Source organism: Rhipicephalus sanguineus, chromosome 7 (assembly GCF_013339695.2).
Source record: "Rhipicephalus sanguineus isolate Rsan-2018 chromosome 7, BIME_Rsan_1.4, whole genome shotgun sequence".
Lineage (NCBI taxonomy): Eukaryota > Metazoa > Arthropoda > Arachnida > Ixodida > Ixodidae > Rhipicephalus > Rhipicephalus sanguineus.
The window spans coordinates 166,481,741-166,499,017 of NC_051182.1; the positions used below are offsets into that span (position 1 = coordinate 166,481,741).

The window sequence follows — 17,277 nt, forward strand, 5'->3', positions numbered from 1 at the left end:
GAGCGCGAGTGCCTGGCGCTTGTATGGGCAGTTGGTAAATTCCGCCCCTATTTATATGGTCGCCCTTTCACCGTTACCACAGACCACCACGCTCTATGCTGGCTTTCAGCACTCAAAGATCCAACAGGGCGCCTAGCTCGTTGGGCTCTGCGCCTCCAGGAATTCACGTACACAGTGGTCTACAAGTCCGGCCGTCTACACCAAGACGCCGACTGCCTTTCTCGGTACCCCGTCGACGATCCAGACCTCGTAACGGATGACACGTCCATCTGTATTTCCTCGCTCTCCGCTTTCGGCAACATCGGTGACGAGCAACAGCGTGACGCGTCCCTACGAGATCTAATCACCCGCCTGAATACTGACTCGACGGACAGTTCGCTTCGCATGTTCGTCATCATCGACGGCATTTTATACCGCCGGAACATGCGCCCAGTGGGACAAGAACTACCGTATTTACTCGATTCTAAGCACCCCCTTTTTTTCACGATCGCGATACTAAAAGTGAGGGGGGGTGCTTAGATTCGAGAAATCGAAAAAAATGACCGCACGGCGCAACCCTTTTTCGCGGCTATATTTCAACGAGATGGGTGTGAGAAATCACATTTTATTTCGAAAACAGTAAAAATAAAAAATATAAGTGCTAAAAATAAGTGCAGGCAGTGAACCCACCACTTGTGTCTGCGGTCAGTCACTCTCACTGCCGCTGGAGTCCGTTGCACCACTCGAGTCCGTCGCACCATTTGAGCTGCCGCTCTCGGTGTCCCACAGCAGATCGTCTTCGGTGCCGTCTAAGTTGTTAGTTATAGAACACTTCTTAAACGATTTGACGACAACGTCAACTTTGATCTTCTTCCACGCGTCCGAAATCCACGTAGCTATCGCTGATGGGGACGCTTTCTGCAGCTTTCCCGTTGGCGTTTTTTGCCGGTCGGGGTTCCGGACCCACTCTTCATACTCCTGTCGAAGGTGGGCCTTAAACGGCTTGTTGACCGAGACGTCCAGGGGTTGTAGCACTGGCGTCATGCCCCCTGGAATGACGACCAAGTCGCAGTTGGTCTTTTGCAGCTTGGTCTTTACCTCGGGGGTAAGGTGGCCGCGAAATGCATCTAAAAGAAGCATAGATCGCGTGCCTGAAGGTCCGCCAAGCAGTGCACCCGGGCGCCGCTGCCACACGACTCGGATCCAGTCCTCCATCAGTTCAGCTGTCATCCATCCTTTGTCCTGCACTCGGACGATGACATCTTTCGGGAAGGATTCATTTTTTGGCATATTTTTCCTTTTCAGGATTATGTAGGGGGGAAGCTTGCGGCCGTCGGCTGTGATGCACAGCATCACCGTGACACGTTGCTTCTCGTATCCTGTCGTCTTTACCCTAACTTCCCGGGCTCCTACTTCATTGACAGTGCTTGCTCTCGGCATGTCAAAGAACACTGGCGTCTCATCGGCGTTTCCGATCTGGCCGAGATCGTAGCAGTTTTGTCTGCGAAGATCCATAACGTACTGCTGAAAAGCAATGAGTTTATCCTCAAAGTCACCGGGCAGCTTTTGGCATATGGTTGTCCGGCGCCTCAAAGAAAACCCATTCCTCCTCATCATGCGCTCCACCCAGCCGCGGCTGGCACGAAACACCGCGCGAGGAATCTGCATTCTTTTCGCGATCTCGATCGCTTTCGTCTGGATCGCATCGGCAGTGACAGCGAAGCCCCTCTTTCTTTCGCTGCGAACAAACTCGCAGACCTCCTCTTCAAGTTGTGGATGTCGGCCCTTGCGCGGTCCCGTGAACTTTTTACGAGTCGCGGCGCCCTTAAAAATCTGGTCCCGCTGCTTCCTCCACCTGATGATGCAGGCTCGATCCACGCCGAATTCCGCTGCAGCACTGTGGTTGCCATTGTCCTCGGCAAACGCGATGGCAGCTCGCTTGAACTTCAAGTTGTAGGAAGCCCTCTTCGCACTCATACTGCCGTTAGGGCTATCAAACGAACAACTGACAAAGCAACTCACGCCGGCACGACGCCCGTCCGCGACTCCGCACCCGCGATGCCAGCGCAACCTGTCCGGACTTGCCGCACTTACCAAGCGCCGCCGACTTCTGTGCCGCCATCTCTTGTCTGAACGTAGCAACACAAGACATGGCTTCCGAGATTGGCGGCGAGAAAGCGCGCATGGCGGCTGCGCCATGCTCGCAGAAAAAAAAGGGAGGGGTGCTTAGATTCGCAAGCAAACTTTTTTCCCAATTTTTTCTAGCGAAGACAGGGGGGGTGCTTAGAATCGGGGGGTGCTTACAATCGCGAAAATACGGTACTAATTGTAGTACCCACTCATCTCCGCTCGACCGTACTTCAGCAACTACATGATGTACCAACGGCCGGCCATCTTGGTGTTGCCAGAACGTACGACCGTGTCCGCCGACGCTTTTTCTGGCCCGGCCTCTACCGTTCCATACATCGTTATGTCGACTTGCGAGTCGTGCCAACGCCGGAAAAAGCCAGCTGTGCACCCTGCCGGGCTCCTTCAACCTATCGACGTACCTGCTGAGCCTTTTTTTCGTGTCGGCCTCGACCTTTTGGGACCTTTCCCACTTTCTAACAACGGTAACAGATGGGTCGCCGTCGCTACGGATTATTGGACCCGTTTTGCCATTACAAGACCTCTCCCGAGCAGCTGCGCTACAGACGTCGCCGAGTTTTTGATCCAAGACGTCATCTTACATCACGGCGCTCCTCGTCAACTCATCACGGACCGAGGTCGTTACTTTTTATCCAAGGTAATCGAGGACCTACTTCGGTCTTGTGCAACCAAGCACAAGCTTACGACGGCCTATCATCCCCAAACAAACGGACTCACAGAACGTTTGAATCGCACGCTCACTGACATGCTCGCCATGTATGTCTCGACCGATCATCGCGACTGGGACATTGCGCTACCCTTTGTCACTTTTGCTTACAACAGCTCGCGCCACGACACTGCTGGATATTCTCCCTTTTACCTTTTGTATGGACGAGAACCGACCTTGCCGTTCGACACGCTCGTACCCACCCCTGCCCACCTGTCCACCGAATATGCTCGCCACGCTATTAGCACAGCCGAAAAGGCCCGTCAGATCGCCCATCGACGCCTTTCGGAATCGCAACTCCGCCAGAAACATACATACGACAGCTGCCACCGGAACGTTCGCTTCAATCCGGGTGACCTCGTTCTCCTGTGGTCTCCGTCTCGGCATGTTGGCCTGGCCGAAAAACTTCTGCCCAAGTACTCCGGCCCTTACCGTGTGCTACGCCAGGTGACTGAGGTCACCTATGACATCGCCCCTCTGGACCACACGGCGCCCTCTACGTCTTCCAACGTCGTCCACGTCGCTCGCCTGAAGCCGTACCTTTCGCCCACCACCTGCTAACAAGCGCCGAGTCGGCGCTTTCGCCGCCGGAGGTCGATGTAGCGGGGTTGCAGCTATGACTGTGGGTAGGTGTGCGAAGAAGAGGCAGACGACGTGTCGGTGTTCTGAGAATACACAACCGCCATCTTGACTGCTGGACTATTCCACATTGTAAATAAGTTAAATATATTCGTAACAATATGATAAATTTTGTTCAAATGGGTTTACAACATCCATTCTTGTTTTTTTGCATACAGTTCTCATTCGAGATTATTTTGATATGCTTATTTACTTTGTAACTCTCTTGGTCAAGGCAAAGTATAGCTCCCAAAGTGTCAAATGGAATGTGTTGTACTAGAAAAATGATTGCATATTAGAAATCAGCACACAAATATACATAAACTCAGCAAGTTTCATGTACATCGATAAAGAATTCCTAGAGAAGTTCTCAGGCACAGTGCACCCCTTTCTAATGCTGTTGCGTTAAAAAAGGCCTTCATTCAGTTTATGACTTCTGAAGGAAAAATGGTAGCACAAAACAAAACAAGGACAGACAAAGAACACAGGACTGGCGCTATTTTTGTCTGTCCTTTTGTTTTGCACTACGATTTTTCCTTCAGAAGTCATGAACCAACTAGCCCAAGAAAACATTTTGCTAAGTCAGTTTATGATGTTTCGTTACAACTACCGACTTTACGTTCTAATTACAATTACTTGTGCTTGCCCTGTCTTTCTCAGGAACGAAACACTGCGAAGCAAAGCAGAGACCAGCAGCCAAGAACTTCGTCGAACGAATGCCAAGCTTGTGAAGGTCCAGTCGCAGTTTGACGAGCAGACAGCATTACTGCGCAGAATGCAGAGGCGCCTGCTTCTCTTGGGGAAGGTGATGCAAGTCTTGTATCTTTGTTGTGAGAGTGGCACTTGCCAGAAGCCACTTAAACCTGCATTTAGCAGAGCAGTAGGGTGTTTTAGCAGTGACTATAGTGCCTTACTGCTTGTGCTACGGTGTTACCCTTCTAGGTTAAATGCATTGCGACCCGATAGCGCTTTAGCTACGTTATGGGCTGAAGAAAACGCACTCTCCAACTAAAAAACACAAAAGAACGGAACAGACATTTCTGCACCCTGCAATACGGATGCCTTGTTCACATTGAACGAATGTAATAATAATTGTTCAGGTTTTACATCCCAATGCCACGGTATGATTATGGGGGACACTGTTGTGGAGGGCTTCAGAAATTTTGGTCATCGGGCGTTTAATGTGCACCTAAATCTAAGTACACGGGCCTCCAGCATTTTCCCTCCATCGAAATGCAGCCATCACAGCCGGAATTCAATCCCACGACCTTCGGGTCAGCATTTGAGCACCATAACCACTAGACCACCGTCGTGGGTAATAAACGAATGTGTGGCGGTCTTTATTATATACGCGTCGAAAGAAGTAACACGCTAGCGTATAACTGAGGGAGGGGACCCAGTGCCTGACTTATCATATTAGGAGTAAATTGTATGCAGAAGGATTCCAGGAGCTGGTAGGATAATTTTTAAAAAAGTTCAAATACATTAGGCTCCATGATACTCAGTTGGGGATCCATCACAACTACCGTAAAAACTGGAATATAGGTAGAATTTTTTTTCAAAAAACAGCCCTAAAAGGTCGACCCCTGTCTTATATACTGGTCATTGGCAGAAAAACTTCGCAAGTCTGGCCACTATGGGCAACTGAAGCCAACCACCTCCATCGCCATTGCAATAATCGGCATCGCTTTGTTTACCACCAGCCTTGTGCCGTGGGCAATCTCACTTTGCGTTTTCGTTATTGTCTTGTGAGTCTGTTTGGGCTCCGAGGTGTTTTTTTTTCTTGTTCTCGACCGGTGGCCGACGACAGTTCACCGTAGCGTTCAAGAAAACAGTGATCGAGTTCGCGAAGGCACGAAGAAATCTGGTTTGAAGTGTGTGAAAGATACGTTGGGATGCTAGCGCACGTGACCACGAGCGGGAGCCGTGAGTCACAAACAATAACTGAAAGTTTATCTTTGCACGGGTGTTCTTGCTCTTCCAATCTTGCGGGATACTGTTTCTTTGTTGCTTCCTGCAATGCTGGCAGCTCTGGTTACAGCGGCACGCGGGCAGATCAAGCGCACCACAGAAGCATTCGCTACTGGGGTGACTATTCCATGTACCTTTTTTTTTCGATTTTCAGTAGTTAGAAGTGGGGGGTTCGACTTATATTCCGGTCCGACCTATATTTCGGTTTTTACGGTACATTTTAACCATTAGTATGGTTAAAGTGGGTATTTATCAACTAAGTTCTGCTGTAGTCTTTACTGTATAATTCAATCATTCTGGCGGCTTTGCGGTGCATCCAATTGACAATATTCAACAGAAGGTCCGTTTTTATGATTCTGTTCTAGTTCAGCAACTGAAACGAGCACGTAGTACTACAGTTATTTACACAACTGTACCCCCTGTATCACACATTGTGCAAACAAACAAAATAAACCATGCTTACGACTGCATTCCACAACAGAAATTTATTTTGCTTGAAAAGTTGCAAAAATTGAGACCTGTGAAAGTAAAATTACCGATATTCGATATTTAGCTTTTTTTTCTTTATTCGATTCAATATTTTATTCCAAAGCTACTATTTCTTATTTGCCAAATACGTACAGTAGACTCTCAGTAAATGGAAATCTCTTAAACGAAACTGCTGCCTAAATGGAACAGCTGCCTCTGATATGATTGATTTGTACCTGAATTCAGCACCCCTGTTCGTCTCTCAGTAAACGGAACTCCTGTTAAACGGAACATATTTTCCTGGTCCCTTCAGTTTCCGTTTATTGAGTGTGTGCTGTAGTAGTTTTCGAATAGCAGCCCTATACTCGGCGACAACTTTTCTTGACAGCACCGTGGAAGCTACAGAACCAAAGCGCATGTCTGCTACCGCGCCAAAAAAAATAGTACTTAAGTTTACTGATAATTTTCTCATTTGCCTGTGCTGAAATAAATGCTGCTTTATTAATTATGAGACTCAAACAGTTGCGGGAAGTCGTAAATAAAATGCAGGTATTGTTGACTTTGCAAGAATGCTTTCCTTTTCTTTCCATTTCTTAGACAACACCACCTTTTCAGCACACCCGTTTTCCAAAGTAAACATGGCGTCCATGACGTAGTGGGTAGAGTGTACTAGATAGGGGTAGTGGGACGAGGGCGAGCTCTCCGGTGAGGCCATTTGCATCGACGACGGAAGATGGCGCCACTGCGACTTTCACCTGGGCGCCGCGAGTGCGCTGGGCTGGCCGCCTACGAACCTATTCATGCACCTCCGCTCTTATCCGGTTTTAAAGTAAATCCGCGTACTTTATCAACAAATCAGTCGGCCAAAACTGTTTATTGCATTTGAAAACAAGCAGGAACATTTTATTCACAACAGGATACATCGGCAGCAAACGTGCGTGAGCGAGTTGAAGGCTCATGAATTTGCGCACACTTTTTTATCTAAGTAGTCCTACTCAGTTTAATGGCCCTCTGACGCTTAGTGCTGTTAGCACTGTTGAGGCCTTTAACCACAAGGTGCAGGCGCGTAAGAACATTTAAAAAAAAATGGGCAAAGCTTGCACTAAGCCACGCAAGGCTGGAAACAGCGAAACTGGGCGCCCGTCCTGTGTACTTCCCTTCGTCAGTGTTTTTTCACGCAGTCCTGCTGTGTGTTCAAGAATGCTACATGTGTTCAAGTAGTGGGATTTACCCAATTTCTGTGGCACATACGCGTTTATGATTTGTTGGGCTAGCTGTTGCCTTCGTAATATTTAGACCAGTGGTGAGTATAGTGGGATTTACCCAATTTCTGTGGGACATACCCATTTTTTGTTATGATAGTTTTTCTGGCAGGCTGAACACACAAATTACAGCTAGCTTAAACAGCTTCGCTGTTAAAAGAAACAACTTTGAGACTATCCTCACTGTGAAATGTACAGCCCACGATGTTGCAAGGAAGAAAGTTCTTGCTTACAAGGGCCGCAACATCAGATATGCTGTTTCTTTGAAGCCTGTTGACGCTAGAACATTCTGTGAATAGGTCTTCAACTGTAGAGATGGAAGTGTGAAGCTCCTTTGATGGATATAGAAGACCGCCCCGGTCACACTGCTCTGTGAACCCTGATGGGAGCCGATTCTCCGCTGCCTCACTTTGATTTAGATGAAGATCCCTGCATGATGAACAGTCACACTTCAAAACAAATTTCGTGGCTACATAACCCGCCATGTAGCAGACCAGCCGTGAGTCACTCTTTTCCACAACTAAATACAAGTGGTGACTGCAAGGAGCTGGAGTTAAAACCAAACATTGCTGTGCTTCATCCAACTTGCCCTACATGAGCAGCTCATCGATTTTCTTAGGCCTAAGAATATACATTGCTTCAGACTTTGTACTTTGTCCCTCAATATATACTTTGCTTCAAAATGAAGTTCGCAGACAGCGTCAGTCGTTTTTGTCTGCACAGCGGAGATTCCACTCCCTCACTCGACGACGCTCGATGTCTTCGGGCACACCAAACAGACAGTTTAGGGACATTTTTCACACCACCGTATCCTGTCTTGCAACCAGATGGAAAACAGTAATTTCTGTGACGTGGTTTGCTCACCTTGCGAGACTTTCACTCAAAAAACAGTACGCAAGGGCGATAATGCCAAAAAGTTCTGTAGAACATGTCGAGGCGCGCCAAACATTCCAACTGAGTGAGCCCGGCATGCGCGCCGCCAGTGCCAGGTGAAAGGCACAGCAACGCCGCCACGCGGCTGGTTAGAATTTCCGTACTTTGATGCTCACTGCGCGCCATTGCCGCCGGCTCTCCCTCGCCCCACTACCCCTATCTGGTACACTCTAGTAGTGGGTCAGTGTGCGGCCGAAAATGCGCTGTTTAGTTCTCCAAGAAAAATATACTCGTAATATGACACGATAATGTACAGTGGACAATTGAAATGTCACCTCATTCATATTTTTTGCGTATATGTTTTTCTAAGCGCGTTAACGATGCGAGCGAGCAAAACCGAAATCAGCCGCAAGCTGCCGTACTACTTGCGGAGAAACACGAATGGGCGGAAGCCCCGCCTCCGTAGCCTTCACTCCACTGTCAAGATAAGTTGTCGCCGAGTATAGTAAGTTAAAGAGTTCTTCTGTTGTTCTCATCAGGAAAGGGAGGCATACCGGGCCATGATTGAGAGCTACCAGAAAGAAGCCGGCCCCAATTGGCCAGCTGCGGCTGCCAAGCAGATCCAGTTTCTGGAAAATGTGCTCACCGACTATCGCCACTCCCTGGAGCAGGTGGGTCGTTGCTCTTGTTCTGGGCTTGACAGGTGTAGCTGGAGAAAGTAGAGGCACCACTTTTTTCTTTTCTTTCTTTTCTTTAAAGCAATACCTTTCTTTAGCTGCTTCCCTGGGCTTTAAGGGTTCGCAGAAATTGACCTAACACAATACAGGGCAACGAGAGTGAGAAAAGGAATAAAGAAACCTGGTTTTTGCTCAAGCTTCACCTACAGCACTATCGAGCCCTGTTCATCATTAAGATGCACATTGCTTTCTCATGTGCTTGCCATACTCCGCTTCTCGGTGGAAAAGCAAACTGTGCTGTGAGGGAAGGTGCGATCGAGACAAGTCCATTGTAAACTTTCTGAGGGTGCCTACAGCAAACACAGTAGTGAAGTATGCCATAATTGATCATCATTTTGCGATGTAGCAAAGTATCCATTATGTGTCTGTAAGGCAATATGTGCATGTAGGTAGCTGCACACTTTATTTGTGTTGTGGCTGATGACGATAATGAACTATGGTGGAACACTTTGTAATGGGTGGGCTTCTTTAAACCAGAAGTGCTGAAAGGCGGGCAAGTTGGTATAGGTTCATACTGAAATATTGGCAGCGCAAACTAACGGGACACAGAAGGGGAACACAAACAAGCGGTTGTTTGTGTTCCCCTTCTGTGTCCCGTTAGTTTGCGCTGCCAATATTTCAGTTCTTTAAACCATCCTCTCATTATATAATTCACTGGTGTGACACCTGGCACAGTTCTATATCTCTGCCACACAATATTGCATCATAAACGTGACTCCTTGCTGGACATGGCACCTGTTTAGGGTCGTTTTCCAATGCAGTTTCAAGCACTGGCATAGCTCTGTAGTAGGAAGGAGGAAGAATACTTAACTGCCATGCAGGATGCTCGGCTTCGATTCCGGCTCGAACCCTGACTTTTATTCTTCACATCCATTATGATTTTTCGCTCTCAGACAACACTGCCAGTGCCGACACTGGATTTTATGCGACACGGGCTCTGGGGTGCTGTCACGTTAAAAACCAAAGGAGAAGCTCGTATATGGCAGAGAAGGAATGGGGCAAGAGCCACGATATTGGTTGGCATAGTCTAGTTGTTAAGTCGCCTAAGAAAGTCTCAAGGGAGTTAAACTGGGCCAGTTGCTTTACAGTCATTGTGGCAAAGCATTGCAGTCGACAGGATATCGTCATTGGGTCGTGAAGCGTGTGTGGCAATATGTGAAATGCAGAATATTTGCTAGGATGTAACTAGTGACTCAAAACTATCAGTAAATTGATTATCGATAGCATCGATAGTACTTTTAAAACTATCGATAGTGTAAAGAAACTATCGATAGTACTACTGTCGATAAACTATCGATAGTATTACAGTTGAACCCCTTTATAAGAGACACTGATATAAGAGACACGTGGGGTATAAGAGACACCAGTGTGCTACATGAAAGTAAGGGCTGATAGGAAAATGCATAACTTAGTACCCTGCTTATAAGAGACACCTCATATAACAGACAAGAATTTCTCCCCCATGCGTGCCTCTTATAAAGGGGTTCAACTGTACTAGCAATAATACTATCTGTAGTGCTGTGAATGATTATGCTGTTGTCGGCTGGCGATAGTGCCAAAACATTTGCGATACATAACCATCAGGAATACTCAGATCGCTTAATATATGAGCAATTTTTCGGCCAAAGAAATAAATTATTTCCATTGTGAGAATGCTGCAATATGTACATCAATAAACTTCTATTCCAAAGTAACCAGTTACACCATGCAATTTACAAACCTAGTTATTGATATTTTTATTTTGGAATCACAAAATATAATATAAATTTGAAGCAGTGCAGTTCTACCGTATTAACGGCTTCGTTTCCTATATGTGTGTTAAGCATTCTGGTGAAGGAGCACAAGCATGTCAAATTTCTTGCCGTTAGCATGGTACTCCTGCTCCACCATATAGTACCACGCACTCGGGGAACCAAGCTTGTGCTACAATTAGTTTGCACGGTTGATTTTATACTATCGATAGTACTATAGAATTTACTATCAGTAATTATATGGACAGTCTTGGCTGGTTTTTGCCGCCGCCGTCATGCACTATATATGTATAAGCATGTATATATATATAAAAAAGTCCCAATGAAAAATAATTAAGAAAAATGCTTCCGAAGCACGGAATCGAACTAGCGACCTATCTCTCCGCAGCGCGCGGCACTAACCACTACACCACAAAGCGCAGATACTTCAGGTAGCTAACGGCGAGCATTATATGCACACCCTTTACCGCTGGCAGACTCGGAGACAGCGGGCGCTTATAAGCGTTTCTTCATTACCAGCGAGATGGCGCGAGGAGCGCAACGGGCGCATTTAAAAGTTGTCGGCCAGCTTGCTCGCTTCTTCTAATATTTGCGCAGGGAGAACCTTGCCCTTCCGCTCTCTGCTCGCGCGGTAGGTGCTTTCGAGGGGCAGATGTTTTTGCAGCATAGTAGCGCGTCCATCACGGGCCGCTTTTCTTGCTATCGCATTCATTGCTTGGGCCTTGCGGTGAAACTGTGACTTTTTTACAATTGATAGTTCGATAGTGACTCAGCTATCAATAGTATCGATAGTACCATCGATAGTTCTGCATCACTAGATGTGACACATTCGGGCCAGCGTGGCTTGCTAGTCAGAGGTTGTGTTATAGAAACGAAGCTAGTCTTGCATCTCCAGTAAAGACCAGCCTCATGCACTCCCAAGCGAAAGTTTTCTTCCTAAACTACCCAAAGCATAACTCGTACCCATGTTGGAACATACCTTGCACAAATCATGTTGTCGGCTGCTTTTCAGGTGGACAAGGAGTTGCATGAGCTGCGATGTCAGAGGATGTCCGATTCCACTACAACCAGCACGGAGGTGCAAACAGACGACATTCAGTGAGTGTTTGTATTCTTTCTCATTCTTCAGGTGGCTACCACTTTGCGCCTGCATGTACAGGTGTTCTAACCTGGTTTGTTTATGTTTTTGTTCCCTGCGACAGATTTGCTGATGCTAAGCCGGTAAGTGTACATGAACTTTTTTTTTTGTTCGCACAGTAGTAGTACTAATTATTAAAGGGGCCCTGCAACATTTTTTCAGCATGGTCAGAAAACGCTGCCAATCGGTAGTCGAGGCTCCTGAGAACACTGCCAAGCATTATAGCGCAGCACGCGACCTGGAATTTACAATGAATTCTCAAAGTTAGCCAGAAATCGCTCCCTCTTCTCTCTACAAAGAATGCCATGTACCCAAATTACTGTGCCATATACCCAAAGTCTATGGTCGTTGGCTGATTTGAGCATAGTGAGCTGCATAGTTAGCATGGCTGCCACAGGATGCCGCCATATACATGCCCCCGCGCATGCTCGCAATCACGCTGAAGGTGAGCCGCGCATTTGAAGAAAAAATAAAAGGAAGTGCTCAAGGTTATGACGCATGCTGACAAAGGGATGCACCTTCTTGCCCCCTTGTCATCTCCCTCCCTGTATAGCTTTCAGTGCGCTCACTAGTACGAAAGAAGAGCGAAAGCGCTTAAAGCGTGCGACAAATCCCTATATTCCACTCGTATTTGACAGATTCTAAACATTTTTTTGTGGTAATCGATTCACGAGGTAATAAACTCTTTTAGTGAAGCCATTAGAGGATTACTTGGAAAAGCATTGCAGGTCCCCTTTAAGCGAAAGTTTTTCGTGGCTAATGAGAAGCGGAATGCGACTGTCCAGCGGTGTCCGCCATCGGCGATAACACATATGGCACCAAAAGTATCACATGACCAGTATGGCACGAGTTGTACGTTAAAGGGACACTAAAGGCAAATATTATGTCGACGTTGATTGTTGAAATAGCAGTCCAGAAACCTCGTAGTGCTCTTTTATGCCAAGGAAGTGCTTATTTTGAAATAAAATCACGTTTTAGTGGTCCGCATCGCGTCAGCGCACTTCAAATCACCCGCGTGAAAGCGGTATTTCGCACGTCACTGTTGCCGTGCCCAACGTTGCCCGCCTTTACTGCGCGGCGGCGTGCACCATTCGGGCATCCGGCAACATCACATGCATGCGGCATTTTGACGAACTTTCTGTCAGAGCGACTTTCACAAGCGTGCAAAACACACGCGGCAGTACGCGATACCAAAACTACCACTGAGACGCGACCGCGTGAGCAAAGCAGGGTGCCAGGCGAAGCGCAGTTCGGCGAAAATGGAACCTTTGAACCACGTGCGCCGTTCCCCATGGCAACGCCACAGAGGTTCTTTTTTCCACGAATCAAACAGAAACGAACAAGCAGCATTTTATTACGTCTCTTGATGCACGAAAGGTTCTTTTTTATTGCAACTAGTTTGATTACTAGTGATTAATTGTAGTCGGACTCTCCCACGTCATCGGGATCACTTCCAAAATGTTCCACTCGTGGCACTCATCGTGTGATACATTTAGCTTAATTTCTCGGTAAGTAGGGCACTGCTGTTGATAATACTGCCGTTTTAGACGTTGTCATACATTGAGCTTTCACTCTGACATAAATTGTTATTTGCCTTTAGTGTCCCTTTAATATCATTCACTTCATCTTTGTGGCGTGCTTGTGATTAAATATATTCTTTTTTTAATTTATGTTGTTTGCACTTTTTTTCTTGCTTCAACATAAAAAAGAGTGAAAAGAAACACAGGCATGTCTTTGTGACAGAGAGAGCGTTTCATCCTAGGAGGACCCGAGCTACCGTATCGTGCATTTAGCAGAGAATCCTTTGGAGATGGCGTTTCGTCAACGTGTGGAAAATCTAAACAAATTGGAAGAGGAGAATGAGAGGCTGCGCGCTAGGATCAAGGTAAGTCTGACACCATTAGTGTTTCTCTTTTTTGCCATCTGTTCATCTGTTCACTCAGTCTTTTGTCTTGCTTTTTCTTTTGTCTTGCTTTTCTTTTGCTTGTCTTGCCGGTCGGTTTTTCTCATTATATTGCATGTATAAACAAGCCTGACTAATAGCCAGTTTGGAAAGTATAGTCAAGCCTCAATATAACAAAGCAGAGGTCAGCACAAAGTTGTTATTAGAATAATTTTGCATTTGGGAAACATATCACCCGTATAGCAGATAAGGTTGCATTTAACTTTTCTTGTGTTAAAATGCAGAGCACTTTGCACGAGCTTCAGACAGGTTGACTTTGTAAGATTCCAGGAGGTATCACCCCTCCTTCTACACAAGTGTAAAAACAATAAAGGCTTCTCGATGCAGAATGTGCAACGTATGCGCAATAACTGGTTATATATTCCTCTCATTTGTCACATCATTTGCACTGACAGGTCCTGGAGGAGTTTGGACATTGTCAGGATGTCACTGCCCAGGTGCAGCTGAAGCTGGACCAGGATGGTGCACTTCCCGACCGAAAAAGTGAGCGGCTCTGATTTTTTCTTCTCTGGAAGCTCCTCAGGCTATTTTTAAAACAGTACGGACACGACAGTCATGTGTGCGTGGCTTTTTGTTAGCAGCTACCGACTGATTTGACTATGAAGGCTCACTGAGGCCATTGCATATAGCAGTGCATAGGGCTATGCATTGAAAAGCCATAAAAAAGAATCTCAAAGAGAGGCAGGTGGTACTCTGTTTAAAAGCCCATGCTGTTTACTACATCATGCTGCAATTATACATGAGGTTCATGTACGCATTGCAGTACTGTCTTCTAGTACTAATTATGAATGTCACTAGGTTTGTGTGAGTATTCCATAGAATGTTAATGATATTTGATATTCACTTCAGACAGAATTTTGGTACATTACAATCTCGTTAAGTGGAACATTGCAGGACCTTGAAAAAAGTCTTCCAATTAGCAATTCTGTCATACACTCTCCTAATTTAATGTAGCCAACTGACAATGAAGTCAAGGAAAGCAAAGGGCACACTACTTTTAGTTTTTAACTGTAGTGCAGTAATCATGACATAAACAGAAAGGAATTAAGGGGGACGAAAGAACACCTTTGCACCGGTGGGGACCAAACCCGCAACCTTCGAACTTACACATTCGATGCTCTGCCAATCGAGTTACGGCAACCTTTCTCTTTTGATTTCATTAGGTTGTGTCTCACAAAGAAACGAGCCTCCTGATCCTATCCCCTTCTTTCGTGCCCTCCGAATGTTGTTAAATATATGTTATGCTTAAAAAGTCAATGCTATAGCTGCTTGTTTGCAACCATGGTATGAGGTGCTATTGATCACTATTGGACGGACTATGCTCTGCTAGCTTCAGTTTTAAAGAGTCAGTATTACGCCAAAGAGTCACCATTGGTGTATTAAAAAAAACACAAAACTCATATTGCTCCAGTCAGTGGTCAAACAACCAGTAATGCTTGGAGAGTGAGTTTCCCAGTGATGGCTTCCTAAATTGAAGAGTGGTGTTGCTAGAATACATTTTCAACTGTCCCTCTTTTGGGAGAAAATCGTTAAGGCTTGCTTCTTTGGTTCTGTTTACAGAGAGTTGCAAAAACTTTTATTTTCATGAACGAAAGTTTTTTTTTTTTTTTTGCATTATCCAAATACACAGAACCAACCTGGTAAAAGAACTGTTCTGACTGAAGGGGCACTAAGGTACACTCAAACCTCATTATAACAAAGTTGCATCTGCCACGAAAGTAATTTCGTTATATCCGTGTTCGTTATAACGAGGTTTGAGTGTACAATGATTCAATTTAAGCAGATGAATTAATGTTAAAAAACACAAGTGTTGTTCATTTCACTGTCATAGGGTTAATAATAGAGGAGAAAATGAGGGTAAATGTTTAATTTGTAAACTTCACACTGAAGTCTTGGCACATAAACATCTGTGTGACGTCATGGATTTCAAGATAGTTTCTTTTTCGTGTTTTTGCCACATTGGGCCAAGAAAACTTCCTGAAACTTGGTATTTCAAGTCTCTGGCCCCTTCCGATGGCAATGTACTTCATTTTTGCCAATTGAGAGCTTATGTAAGCCTTTGTGAATGGTTTCAAAATCTGTGACGTCACAGCATGTTAGTGTGGGAACTTCAAGGTGGCATCGCCCCCTGTATTTTCTTTTTTTGCATTTTCTCACTTACCAAGCGTCTTCTTGCATACTGGTGCTTCCGGTATTGTGAAAAGGTAGTTTACCTTTTGCAGAAAATTTACAAGAAAAATTGTTTTTCTGTTTTGTGTCCCTTTTACCCATGTGCCATTCGCCCCTGGAACGATCTTCCAAACAGCATTGCCCTACAGAGTAATGCTCGCGAAATTTCGCGAGCACCTTCTCAATTATTTTATTTGTAATGCTTAGCTGGTCTCTTTATTCTTATGATTCATACGTTTCCTCATTTCTATTTTTTTATCAGCAGCTTGATGCTGTTGTTTTAAGGTTTGTTTGTGATGTGCTCCATTATATACTAGCTAATACCAGCAATCTGTGCAATTTGCATACTGTGTAATGTGTAATGCATTCCGTATGTCTAATGCACTGTGCATTTCCCTTGTGTTTCACACTTGCTGAATCATAATGTCTCGTAATGTAACGTCAAATATCACTAGCTTTCTACTTACACCTATTTTGCTGTACTTGCCGTTGTCCTTGATGTCAAACTACTTTGTTCCTACTTTTGTGTACTTGCCTTTGTTTTTGATAATAACCTAATTTGTTTTTATTTTTGTATCTGAGGCCCCTTACACAACGTCTCTGTGAGGCCTGTAAGGTATTGGTAAATAAAATAAATAATAAATAATAAAGCAGCAGTGCCATTTAAGCTATTTTGGCTTATTGAGATTCTACTGCATCTGAGATGAACAAAGATACTTTTTTTTGCATATAATCATTTCGTCAGTCTGCTGTGTTTGTAAATGCCTGAATGACTAGTGAAGATGGCTACAAAGTCTTTATCTCTTGCCTTGCACAGGCCTTCAAGATCAGCTGGCTTCGGCCGAAGCCAAGAACCGGCGGCTCGTGGACGCGTTTCGCCGCACCAGTCAAGACTTCCGGCAAGGCTGCTATGCATTGACTGGCTACCGGATTGATGTGCTGAGTCAGGGCCACTACAGGCTGACTCACATGTATGCCGACTCGCCCGACGACTACCTGCTGTTCCAGGTAAGCAGTGGAGTAATTGCACCGGCATCAGTTCAGAAGCCGAAGGAGTGTTTGAGTAGGGAAGCGTCTTAATCAAGTCGAATACTAATGTTCAAGAAAAATTACATTGAAATATTACGTCGAATGTTTGCTCATTTGTAAAGAAAGTGAAATACTATGAGGCTTGTGTGGAGTTCATTTTGGGGTACGTGCATTTGATGTGTATATGTACAGTCGTGAGTACTATAAGAGAAAACACTGAAAATACCTCTTGAAGGCCATAGTGGCTAAGCACAGTTGGCAAGCACAAAAGCATTCATAACACTAAATTCTCAAGCGGAAAGGTATCTCTTGCAATTCAAGATGTCACACACATAACGGTATGTTCAGTTTGGTGTTCCCTATCACGTTGCTCACGACTCTACATGTAATGTATGTCCATACACTTAATGTACGCCTGGTCAACTGAGAGCTTGCTAGGCCTTCGTGAATATTTGAGCACTTCGA

At 45.4% G+C, this 17,277-nt stretch overlaps 1 protein-coding gene across 1 annotated transcript in view; it reads left to right on the forward strand.

Annotated features, from left to right (window-relative positions):
* The window catches only part of LOC119400497 (mitotic spindle assembly checkpoint protein MAD1), a 45,093-nt gene that overhangs the window by 24,846 nt on the left and 2,970 nt on the right, over positions 1-17,277 (forward strand). Inside the window, exons 10-16 of the mRNA XM_037667557.2 lie at positions 4,112-4,256; positions 8,565-8,696; positions 11,526-11,611; positions 11,716-11,734; positions 13,414-13,536; positions 14,010-14,097; positions 16,601-16,791. Of these exons, the coding sequence (XP_037523485.1) occupies positions 4,112-4,256; positions 8,565-8,696; positions 11,526-11,611; positions 11,716-11,734; positions 13,414-13,536; positions 14,010-14,097; positions 16,601-16,791 (784 nt within the window). The remainder of the gene's footprint in view (positions 1-4,111; positions 4,257-8,564; positions 8,697-11,525; positions 11,612-11,715; positions 11,735-13,413; positions 13,537-14,009; positions 14,098-16,600; positions 16,792-17,277) is intronic.